General features: G+C 39.5%; 1 protein-coding gene across 6 annotated transcripts in view; it reads left to right on the top strand.

Annotated features, from left to right (window-relative positions):
• Positions 1-12,569, top strand: part of RBMS3 (RNA binding motif single stranded interacting protein 3) — a gene marked incomplete at both ends in the record, with an annotated part of 717,356 nt that overhangs the window by 160,482 nt on the left and 544,305 nt on the right. For 4 of the 6 annotated variants that reach the window (XM_079713423.1, XM_079713427.1, XM_079713426.1 and 1 more), the window contains one exon: positions 1,449-1,621. In XM_079713423.1, the coding sequence (XP_079569549.1) occupies positions 1,449-1,621 (173 nt within the window). The remainder of the gene's footprint in view (positions 1-1,448; positions 1,622-12,569) is intronic. The other 2 variants (XM_079713428.1, XM_079713424.1) reach the window with 1 other exon arrangement.

Here is a 12,569-nt window from a genome sequence, read left to right as displayed (position 1 = left end):
TCACCTCCTACCCCTGATAAAACAGCTAATGAATCTTCAGGTTAGAACTCGGCCAAAGTGTCCCCACTGGAATCATGCTTGATGCATTCATTGTGTATTTACGTAACATTCTAGATTATAGTTGAGAAAACCTGGGATAGATTTAAATGCTGATATCACTTGCAAGACACATATGAATCACAAATATTATCATTATTATTATTATTTCTTGGCCGTGCCGCATGGTATGCAGGATCCTAGATCCCCAACCAGGGATTGAACCCACCCCCCCTGCAGTGGAAGTGCAGAGCCTTAACCACTGGACCGCCAGGGAATTCCCATGATCATCATTATTTCTTGTGTTTTTGTTATTGCTGACGCTTATTGTGCACTTACTATGCCCAGGAACAATTTTGTTTGCATTAACTCATTGAGTTTTTGTAAAGACCCTATGATGTAGGGGAGTACTAATTTTATCCTCCTCATATTAATGAGAATGCTGCATCTCAGAGAGGTTCAGGCACCCCAAAGATCACACAGCCAATAATAAACACATCACGGACTCAAACCCAGACAGTCAGTGTAATTTTAGAACTTTTGAAGATATGCCTGTATGAAAAGGAAATAAAGGATAAAGTGTAATATATCTCCTAATTCTGGCATGTATAATTATAAAGATCCTCACATTGCATACTCCAAGTCACTGGGGGTCATCTTATCATTTACATTTTGTAATAACACAGTGTGACAGGTTAGACCAATGGTTCTTTACTGGGAGAGAGTTCCCCACCCTAGGGGACACTTGGCAGCATGTGGACACATTTTTGGTCCCACAACTGGGGGATGGGTGCTACTAGAATCTGGTGGGTATAGGCCAAGGATGCTGCCACCAGCCTACAATGAACAGAACAGCCCCGGCGACAAAGAATTATCCTGTCCGGTATGTCAGTAGTACCTCAGCTGAGACTTTCAATCAGAGTGATTCCAAGAGGAGAGAATAGTAGCTTAGTTTGCAAATAAAGGGCATTCACCATGAAGGAGCAGATTTGGGAATGGGAGAACGAGATAAGATGGAGTCGTTCACTCATTGGTTCACTCATAGCATCGCTATTTATAGAGTGATCACGCTGGAGAGTAATGGTGAGGAAAGCAATATGAGGAAGTTTCTCTGGAGAAAAGGAGGGAAGATGGAGTAGAGGCAAGGCAGAGATGCTTGGCTGTCACAGGTGAGCTGGGCCAGAGCTTCGGTGCACCCAGGAGAGAACTGTGCTAGGCTGATCCAAATGCAGGGCCAGATGGGGGGAGAGCAACTGATGTTCTCAGAAGTACCCCAGAGTAGGGACATGAACACGAGTGTGCATGTGTGGATTGGAGAGGCTGAGAAGCTTGCATTGCTTTCGAGTTGCTCTGCTGGCCTGGGAATAGGTTGCTGGCTTTGTTTTTCCAGTAACAGCCTTTTCTGTTTCCAGCAGTCCTATGCACCAGCTCCCCACCCCATGGCTCCTCCCAGCCCCAGCACAAACAGCAGCAGCAACCACAGCAGCAGCAACAGCAGCGGGGAACAGTTGAGTAAAACCAACCTGTACATTCGAGGCCTCCCGCCAGGCACCACTGACCAGGACCTAATCAAGCTGTGCCAACCGTAAGTGCCCCCCACCCTCTGCACCATTTCCAACCTCATCCTTGCCCATGTGGGCTCGTCCATATGGGGTTGGGTTTTGCACCCAATGTACCCAGTGAGGAAGACTCTGCTGTAGAAATGGGACTTAAATTTAAGATCTGAGTCCAGCTTATTTTGGGAATGGAGTTTGTTTGCCTTTTGCTTTGAAAGAGAAGGTTCTTGAACAGAGAGACATAGGGATGCTGGCTGATGTGCATGTATTGACCAAGAAGATGAGGAGCAGTCATGGAGTTGGGTCCTCACACCTTGTGGCCGGTGGGTTCTCACACCTTGTGGTTGGTGGGTTCTCACACCTTGTGGCCGGTGGGTTCTCACACCTTGTGGTTGGTGGGTTCTCACACCTTGTGGTTGGTGGGTTCTCACACCTTGTGGCCGGTGGGTTCTCACACCTTGTGGCCGGTGGGTTCTCACACCTTGTGGCCGGTGGGTTCTCACACCTTGTGGTTGGTGGGTTCTCACACCTTGTGGTTGGTGGGTTCTCACACCTTGTGGCCGGTGGGTTCTCACACCTTGTGGTTGGTGGGTTCTCACACCTTGTGGCCGGTGGGTTCTCACACCTTGTGGCCGGTGGGTTCTCACACCTTGTGGTTGGTGGGTTCTCACACCTTGTGGCCGGTGGGTTCTCACACCTTGTGGCCGGTGGGTTCTCACACCTTGTGGTTGGTGGGTTCTCACACCTTGTGGCCGGTGGGTTCTCACACCTTGTGGTTGGTGGGTTCTCACACCTTGTGGCCGGTGGGTTCTCACACCTTGTGGCCGGTGGGTTCTCACACCTTGTGGCCGGTGGGTTCTCACACCTTGTGGTTGGTGGGTTCCCACACCTTGTGGCCGGTAGGTTCTCACACCTGTGGTTGGTGGAATCAATGATGAATCTCATGAAAGAAACTGCTCTTTTTTTGGAAAGGTATTAGTGATGGGGATCACAAAAACTCAGAAGTGGTAGATTTCAGGATGGCCACCTGCTGTTTTGCAAAGCTCTTCTGGTCAGTTCTTGCTTGGTAAATGTAAGTTCAGCCAGGACCAGGTAATTGGAAAATTAGAAGCCTAATCCTTTTGTTTCCTTGAAAACATCTATTTCCAAGTCCAGTGAAGCTATTCCCACCAAAGCCAAGAACCACACTCACCTAGTTTTATATTTTCCAGGAAATACGGTAGTGATTAAATGCCCTTCCAAAATGTTTTCATTCATCTACTATCTACCAACACTTATGTTATTAACTCTTTTATTTCTGTGCAAATCAATTAAAAGTTTACCCTCCAAATTAAATGAATAGTGGATAACAAATTAAGAACCATAGGCCTGGATTTTTAGATTGCTGTCTGATTATTTTCAAAGTAATATCAGTGCAGCTATTTGTCACTTGACTGTGCATTAGCTGGGTATTTTTAAGTTGGGGGAAACTATTACTCAGTTTTTCTTTTGCTGTTTTGCAATGCTTTTATGAGAAGGTTGAGAGGATATTTACTTTGTAAATTTTCCAACCTCTAAAATATTGGAAGAGGAAAACAAGGCAGATAGTATTTATTTGCTTTTGTTCTGGTTTTGAAGATTGGGAACAAATATCAAAACAACAGGAAGTGGCAGATTAAACAAAATACAAATACATAACTATATAATCAGTTGACAAGGCAGTATGTAGACTAGAGTAGGGGCAACCTGCTCGTATCAACTGCCTTGATTTGTGAAAGATTTAAGACAGAATATTGAAAAAGAAATATTTATTTGAAAGCAGTTAAAAAAAAAGAAATGTTCCAGGGCTAAGATATACAAGTATGTTAGGTTTTGGTCTATAAAATGTTGAGGTTGAGAATTGGAAGGTAAATCACTCAACGTTTTTTAATTTTTTTGCTAGTGTTAGAAAATTCTAAACTATTTTGATAAACAAGGGCTTTGAAAATGTGAAAGATGACGGACTTTATGTTAGAAGCTTCAGATGAATAATCTCCTGTAATGGGTACTGATGTGAAAAAGAAGGCCAGCTATTATCTTTGTGTGTGAATCTTACTCATAAAAAATATTGGTGGGTTTTAAGGAAAGATTCTTTCCCACTTGTTGAGCTTGTTGAAACACAGATTTCAGGGCCCCTGAGATTGCGATTTCACTAGGTCTGGGCTGGAGCCAGAGAATGTAAATTTCGGCAGGTTCCCTGGTGTTGTCATGATGCTGCTGGTGTTTTGAGAAATACTTCTTTTTTTTAAAAAAAGGCACAACTTAAAGGTTGAGAATTATGTTTTATTGGGCAGACTTGCTGAGGGCTTAAGCCTGGGAGGCAGCTTCTCAGACAGCTCTGAGGGACAGCTCTGAAGAGGTAAAGGAGGAACCAGGAGATACAGGAGTTTTTGCAACACAGACCAGGTAGTCGGAACATCAAAAGATTACTGTTAATTAAGGAAAACCAGGCATCTCAAGTTAATGAATTTAGTGTTTTCCTGTGTATGGCAGATTCAAGAGTCTGAGCTCATTGAAATCATCCCTTGGAGATGTACCTTAACTATCTAAGGCCAGTATCCTGCTTTTCTTCATCCTGAATCTCCTCAGGATGCACAGGGTGGCTTCAATGGCTGATGGCTTGGTGTCCACAACCTCTTTTGTTTACTGATGTAGCAGGTGACCTTTTTCATCCACATATCTCTACATTAATATAAAGCCCACTGACTATTCCTAACGCAGAAAATCTCATTAAATATGTGAAGGTATTTGAGGTGGTGTATTATAACCTGCTTGGCCACCGTGTGATCTTGTGGCAAATCATTTACTGTCTTTGAGCCTCCGTCTCCTCATATAAAAGAGTGGTCTGGGTTTGATTATTTCTAGGTTTACTGTAGTACCAGTGGTGTACTGCAGCTGCCTCTGACTGAGGCACCAGAGCCAGTGGTTAAATATTCAGGAATTCCTGAGTGATTTGTTACAGACTCAGTATCTTGAAATCGGCCATGGTGAGAGTATTTATATCACAGGAATCAGCAAGACCTATAAATGAGGGCTTTTAAAATTCTATGTAGTTTTGTTTTTTGAGAACTGGTTTATGAACATACCACTGATGTAGCATTATACTATGAATTTCTGTATCAGTGTCCATTTCTGCCAAGATATAGCCAGAAATTTATAAATGGAAAGGGTTACCTAAAGTCTGCATTAGCATTTTTAACTCAGGAAAGAGATTTAGTGGCACAAGAACATTATGTTTGAGGGAAAAAAATGTTTTGTTTGTGTTTCTTCTGTTTATTTGAGAAATTTAAAGAATGCCAAGGGCACAGAGGGTAGTGGTTACTTGTTCATATTAATTTTTGCTGGCTAATAAGATCTGGCCCATGTTATTGTTATTGTAAAAATGTTTGTGGGTTCTTCAGTTATTGAAGTGGTCTGGACCTGAGGTTTATTGCTGAGATTTGCTTTCCGGGAGACTGAGAGGACTAATGTGACCGGGCAGCATAATGTAGAGGAAATAGCCATGCGCTGAGAGTTTGGGGTTTCATTCCTGGCTGTGCCATCACCTGGGTATGTGGCCCTAGACAAGTGACTTGTCCCCTCTTAATTTTGGTTTTCCCCATGTATAAAATAATTTGTTTATACATGATAATCTTTTAAATATTTTTTACTTTAAAAGTCTGATAGTTCATTGAGGCCCTCACTAGTTAGCAGTAAAACCTACTCTAGTCACCTTTCACCAATCGCCTTTTACAGTGTTGGCAGGGCCACTACCTGAGCTGATTCAGCTGCATGAATATGACCTGAGAGCTGGGGACGCCTTTGTTAGGGACCATTGTAAGTCCTTTGTAAAATCCTGGTTTCCTCTCTTGTAGTGGTGATGTCTTAGAGGGCTCCTTGCTCTTTTAAATTAGCATTCTTCTAAAGATTCAAATCATCTTGCATTCCTATGACTCATCCAACACTTTAAAATAATGTTACCTACAAAACAGATAATATTTGTAGGTTTCAATTATCTTGCCATCGGGATAAATTTTCCATGGTTATTCCTATGAAATTATAAGAACTTTCAGAGTTACTATTCCCTTATATTATAAGAAATGCAATATTTGCTAATATCCATAGTAATAAAATAATAGAAAACAGAGATATATTAAAAAGGCAGAGACATAGCAAATTATCTGGCATTAGAATACAATATCCATATGAATACTAATGAACAGCAAGGAAATGATATTAAAGGAAAGAAATTGCATTACTTCTCAATGTATTATCTGAAAGCAAATTCTTATTAAGAGATTCCATTCACATTTATCATCAAAGCTCCTATGGTTGGATCACATGTAAAGTCAAGGAAAGAAGGCAAGACTAAAGAATAGACATGAAGAATGATTTTACTCTATGGAAAATCTCTCTAGTTATACCTATGTTTTGGATGAATACATGGAATTGTGTGTCTTGTAGGAAATACTAGTGTTAAAGACCTTGTAATGTCTTTTTTTAAATTTAATTTTATTTATTTTTTTATACAGCAGGTTCTTATTAGTTATCCATTTTATACATATTAGTGTATATATGTCAATCCCAATCTCCCAATTCATCCCACCACCACCACCTCCCCCTGCCACTTTCCCCCCTTGGTGTCCATACATTTGTTCCCTACCTCTGTGTCTCTATTTCTGCCCTGCAAACAATACCTTGTAATGTCTTTACCTTGAAAAATTTCAAGGAACTTTATTGTGTTCTCAATCAAGAAATTTTCACAGAGCACCTATGTTGCATGCCAGATAGTGTGCTAAATATTCAGTGGTGAGTACATTTAGATAAAGGTCTTGCTTTAGCAGAGATTATATTTTGATAGGGAAAGTGGAAATCAATGAAATGATCATGTGATTTGATATAAAATTGCAACTACAAATGCAAAAAAAAATAGAGGAGCGTGGAAATAAGAGGGTTTGTAACATGGGATGAGACCTTGTTAAGGCAATGGGCAAAGGAATCTCTGAGCTAAGATCAGAAGGAGTAGGAATAGGTTTAACTAAATGAGGAAGGAAGGGAAGAGCATTCTAGGCAGAAGGAACTCCATGTGTGCAGAACCAATGGCTGGAGGGAACATGGCAAAGACAAGGGGCTGAGCAAGGGTCAAGTTGTTATAGCAGAGAGAGGGGGTGGAGCCTGGGGCAACATGACCTGGAAACATGGAGGGGGTATGGTGATCCCTTTGTATGTCACGTTAGGAGCTTTGTTTCAATGAAGGAAATCATTGAATTGTAACAAACGGGAAGGTGACAGAGTCAGATTTTTGTTTCAAAAAGATAATTCCGACTGCCAAGTAGAAAAGACCTTACGAGATCAAGGAACAGAGCAGGACAGTTGAAGAGCGAGCTGGAAGCAGAATAACTAATGGTCAGAGAAGAGGGTGTGAGAATTAATATTTGTGGTGGGGGAACAATTACGTGTGGTGAAAGATGTCTTTTTTCATATGCATTTGTTTTTCTATTAAAAAACAAGGACGTTAGAGACAATTAACCAAACGAACTCCAAAAGAAACAACAAAGTAGCACAAAAGAGGACCCAAATTAGTTGATTTTTAATTTTTTTCTTACCCTGTCATGAATGGGTCATCAATATACTATTAAATATTTAGTGGCTGCAGTATTTAAAACATGCAAGGCTGATATAGTGAAAACTGAATATCCAATTGATTATACAATTATATTCATAAAATGGGTTATCAGTTGGAGACTCTGGGTGGAATACTTGAGTTATGCACCATTTTTGCATATCTCAAAAGGGGGATATGGAAGTGAGGGAAGATAAATTTGGCTTAATAAAGAGAGAGAGAGAGAGAGAGAGCATTGCAACTTCTTTGGACCAAATAAAAGTTTGGTGGTGTAATGATTTTTCACATATTAAGCTCTGTTTCCTACCTCAGAGAAATTGATAACCTCTATTGTGTGATTCTAAACATCCCCTTGAAACACACTGAGATTAGTCTTGAAAAGTAAAGGCACATATTTAACATAATGGACAGAATTTTTAATGGAAAGTAAAATCATTAATGTGTTTATGTTTTCTACAATCTACCTTTTATCTAACCATTCTCATAACTTATAAACTTTAATTAATATAATGCTTTCAGAAAGCCCCGGCCAGATTGCCCTCACTTCCAAGTGATTGATCTGGAATTAAGGCCAGCACCATGCAGGTACAGAGTGAATTGTTCTTTTATAAAGTGAATGCGCTGCTGACAAGGCCGCTTTAAGCAGAATAAAGGAAAAACCAGGGAACTCTAGGGTAGGTGCACACATACTTCCAATCATCACCTGAAGATCAGGAAGTCAGATGCCCCAGCCTTCATTTTTCTGGGTAAATGTTTTCCTCGCTCAGGCTCTGGCATCCTAGGATTGCTCCCTTTAAAAGGAAGCTGTAAATATCACTTTAACATTTAACGAGAGAGGAGAAGCTCCCACAGTGAAAAGCCAGGGGAACAAAGTAGGAGTGTTTGTACCCACGCTCATCTCCCAGACTTTGACCCAACCCTGCTGGATGTCTGGTTAGGTGTGGACTGAACGCAGAATAGTAAAAGGAGACTCAAGTGCCATCTGGGCTCTGAGTGCAGAGTCCATTATACATGGTGTCAGACAGTTTTGACAAATGCACTGACACAATCAAACCTTTTATCAATTTAAAAAGTAACCTTGTCACAGTAATATGTCAAACTGTTCAGATACAACTAAAGGAAAACAAGTCGTCACACACTCCAGAGGAACCGAGTAAATAAGAAAAAAATGTGACTGGAATTTTTTTTGAGTTCTTTCTTCCCATGTCAATGAAGATTTTAAAATTCCTTCTAATAAAACCTGAGGAAATTTATGAGCCTGCAAGTCAGGCTCAAATGATGCAGCTGCTTTGGAGGTGTCCTGTATCCGTTTGGTGGCAGGTATGAGGAGGAGGTGAATTTGAGGCTCTTTGAACTCTGCCTTTGTTTCATTTAAATGAAAGAGTGCTCCTAAGGCCCAAATTGGTTGCCTGAATTCAGTGAGTCAGCATAGATGTGATACTTTGTTACATATAATAATTCAGGTTTAAGTACAGTTATGTTTGTGAAGTATGTATTAGAAACCACACAGAGTATTTGGTTTGTAATTCATAAATAATTATCAGTAATAACACAGTTATATTTATATAGATTATTAGCATTTATTGTGCATTATATACCATGTGCTCTGCTGAGTTTTTATATTACCTTATTTAACTCTCAAAACGACCCTACAGAGTGGGAACAAAAATTACTGAGTAATAATTGAGTAAACTGAGTCTCAAGCATATTAAGGGGGTTGTCCAAGTCTATACAGCCACAAGGATTCCAAATCCAGCTCTGGCTTCAAAGCCCTTATTCATAACCACTAAAACATTCATTTAATGAGAAGGGTAGCATAAGTCCTGAGTTCTCAAATCCATGGCTGTCCAGGAGAATCCTTGAAGAGGTTTAAAAAATACTGATGCCTGGGTCTCACCCCCCAGGGATTCTGATTTATCTAGTATGGGGCCAGCTTAGACACTAAGATTTTTAAAAGCCTGCTTAGGCAATTCTGTATGTAGCAAAGCTTGAGAATCATTGGAGTAAATAATGCCACACTAACCACAAAACATAAGTGAATCCTCTGTTTTAACTTCCTTACTCTGACTTTTGGAGAATCTAGAAATTTCATAGGACCTACCAATTTACTTTCAGTTAACCAAGAGACTTAAAAATAAATTCTAGGGACTTCCCTGGTGGCGCAGTGGTTAAGAATCTGCCTGCCAATGCAGGGGACACGGGTTTGATCCCTGGTCGAGGAAGATCCCACATGCCGTGGAGCAACTAAGGCTGTGCGCCACAACTACTGAGCCTGCACTCTAGAGCCCAAAAGCCACAACTACTGAGCCCGTGTGCCACAACTACAGAAGCCCGCGTGCCTAGAGCCCGTGCTCTGCAATGAGAGAAGTCATTGTGATGAGAAACACACGTGCCGCAACAAAGAGTAGCCTCTGCTTGCAGCAACTAGAGAAAGCCCATGCATAGCAATGAAGACCCAATGCAGCCAAAAATAAGTAAATAAAATATAAATAAATTTATATAAAAATTCTATTAAGGTAATTGGAAAATGAGTTGTATTTTGATCACAAAATGGGAATTTTAAATTAGGCACATGAAAAATCAAGGTCTGGAATAGGTACCTAAAAGTGCTTTAAAGAATATACTATCCTTCACATAATTTTCATAAGTCAAATATTTCTTCAACATTTCAGTTTTTAATAATGTTTGCACTTAATTGATAATTAAGCAATAAATTCTTCCTATTTTTGACTCGTGTTATTAATCTTCTATATATATTTACTTTTTCTTGCTGCCCCATAGTCTGCTAAATGTAAGTCTACTGAATCTTAAAAAGAAATCAGCACTTTCCAGCATTTTGGGGGCATCCTGGAAATTATTGTCCCACTGATTCATTGACTATCCATTCATTATTGTTTTAATTACTTTGGATGAAGACGATTCTGCTGAATTTTTGAGATTTATTTGAAAATATATTTATTTAAATTGCAGATAGCTGATAATACTTTCTTCTTATTTATTCTACAGATAGAGAAGAGAAAAAACAATGATTAAACCATTGAAAGCACCAGTTAACTTAGGTTACTATGTTGGTGGCAGCACAAAAATGTTGGAGGTGCCAAATCAAGGCTTAGAGGTCTGGGAGAGGTGGAATTCCAGACAGATATTTTGATAGTGCTTGAAAATTTGAGGGACTTGGAATTCAAGGGCAGGAATCTGGCAAGTTCAGATGGCATCTTGGTTTTCAATTTTCTCAATGATCTTCTAATTGCTAAATGCAGCTGACTGTTTTTAGTACTTATTTTATTTGATCTCTCTGTTACTTGATCATGTTGACTTCACCTTTATTCTAGAAATTACTTTCTCCTTGGCTGGCATACTCCTCCATCCTGGGTCTCCTCCTAGGATTTTGTCTTCCAGCTTCTCCACTATCTGCCTCTTGAATATTTTGGTGTTTTAAAAGTTTAGACCTCCTCTCTTCTCACTCCATAAACTCTCTGCTCTCCTCTACTTAAATGTCAGCTATTCTGATGATTATTAAATTTATATGTCCAGCCCATAGAGGTATACTTTTTTTTAGTCCTAGATCCATATCTCATTATTCCTTGTACAATTCCAAATTTGTATCCCAAGAGCTATCAAAGTCATTGTCCAAAAAGGATTATTCCTAGACTTGTCCCTTCTTCAGTGTTCTCTTTCTCTCTGAATGACAGCATCACCCATCTGGTCATGCAAATAAATAATCTTAGGATCACTCCTTTCCCCAACCTAGAAATGGTTTCCAAGGCAAATAGATTTCAACTGCTGGTCTCTTTTGTTTCACTACTGTCATAGTTTATTTACTTATTAATTCCAAAGTATTTATGGAATGTCATCTATGTGCCAAGCATTGCAGATACCTGAAGACCTGGTCTCTGCATAGAACTTGCATTGTAATAGAGAGAGATAATATAAGAATGAATGAATAAAGAAGAAAACATCAGAATATGCCGTGGAAAGGAGGTTGAAAAACCATGAAAAGAAGGTTGTACATAATGACGGGCAGGTTACTAATGAACTGAGGAACCTCTTTGAGGTGAGATGTCAATTTCAAGAAGCAACCAGGCATATGATATTCAGGAAGAGTGGCATTACAGATGAATGTGGGAGCTTGTACAAAATCCCAAAGGTGGAAATGAGCTCGGTGTTTTCAAGTAACATAAAGAAGGTTGGAATTACAAAAGAATAGTGAATAGGGGAGGTGGGGGCAGTAAAAGATGAAGTAAAAGAAAGTATACCAGGGCCAAATCAATAGAGTTTTCTAAGTCAGAGCATGGAGATTGGATTTTATCCAAATTTACTTTTTTTAGAAAAGTTATTTTGACTACTGTAAAGAATGAATTTTAGGGAATGTGAGAGAAGAAGCAAGTAAATGAGCAAAGATGCCATTGTGGATTCCAGGAAGGAAATGGTGATGGCTTGGATTAGGATCATAGTGGTGGAGGAGGTTAGATGGATGGCTTCACAGTATATTTTGAGAGTTTTGATAGAAGTTACTGATGAATTGGATCTGGCAGGAGGGTTAAGGGAAAGAGAAATTAGGGATAATTCTTAGGTTTTGGCTTTAGCATCCAGCTATAGAGTCACTTAATACAATGGGGAGGATTGTGGAAGGAACAGTTTTGAGTGGAGAGAAATCAAGTGTTCTTCTAGTTTTATTATTTTTGAGATGCTATTAGACATCTAAAATGAGATACAAGTTCATAGCTTAATATATGACTAGTTTTCAAAGCAGAGGTTAGAGTAAAAGACACAGAATGCAAGTCCTAAGCATTATAAATAGCATTTAAACACATTGTACTGATAATACTATCATGCCTAATATGTGTTAGATATTATTCTAAGTATTTTACATGTTAAGTACTTCATATCACCTGTGTTAATTCATTTATACTTCATGATAACCCCTATTTTAGAGGTAAAAAAAATGACACAAAGAAGTTAAGTGACTTTCCCAAGGTTACATAGGTGGTAATTGGCAAGTCCAGGATTTAAAATAAAGAGTGTGGCTTGAATGCCCTCTCTTAACCATGATTCATACATAGGGTGTGCACAAAGCAGGAAAAGAAAAGTGGTCATAAACTCAACATTCTGAGAGGAGGAGAAGCCAAGAAAGGAGTTTATAAAGGAAGCAATGAGATAGAGGAAATCAGGAAAGCAAGAGAGTGATATTATAGAAGCTGGGAAAAGACAGTACCTCAAGAAGTCAGAATGATCGAGGGTGTGGAATACTGTTGAAAAGTTAAGAAATGTAGAAGAAAGAGAAATAGAGAAGTTACATTTGGTTTTGGCATTGCCAAGGTCATTGGCGAGCTTGACCAGGGCTGTCTTTGTATGGG

This window comes from Hyperoodon ampullatus (genome assembly GCF_949752795.1).
Source record: "Hyperoodon ampullatus genome assembly, chromosome: 10".
In the NCBI taxonomy this organism is placed as follows: Eukaryota; Metazoa; Chordata; class Mammalia; order Artiodactyla; family Ziphiidae; genus Hyperoodon; species Hyperoodon ampullatus.
The sequence above is the reverse complement of the archived record's forward strand: the minus strand, read 5'-3'. Positions and strand labels throughout refer to the sequence as shown.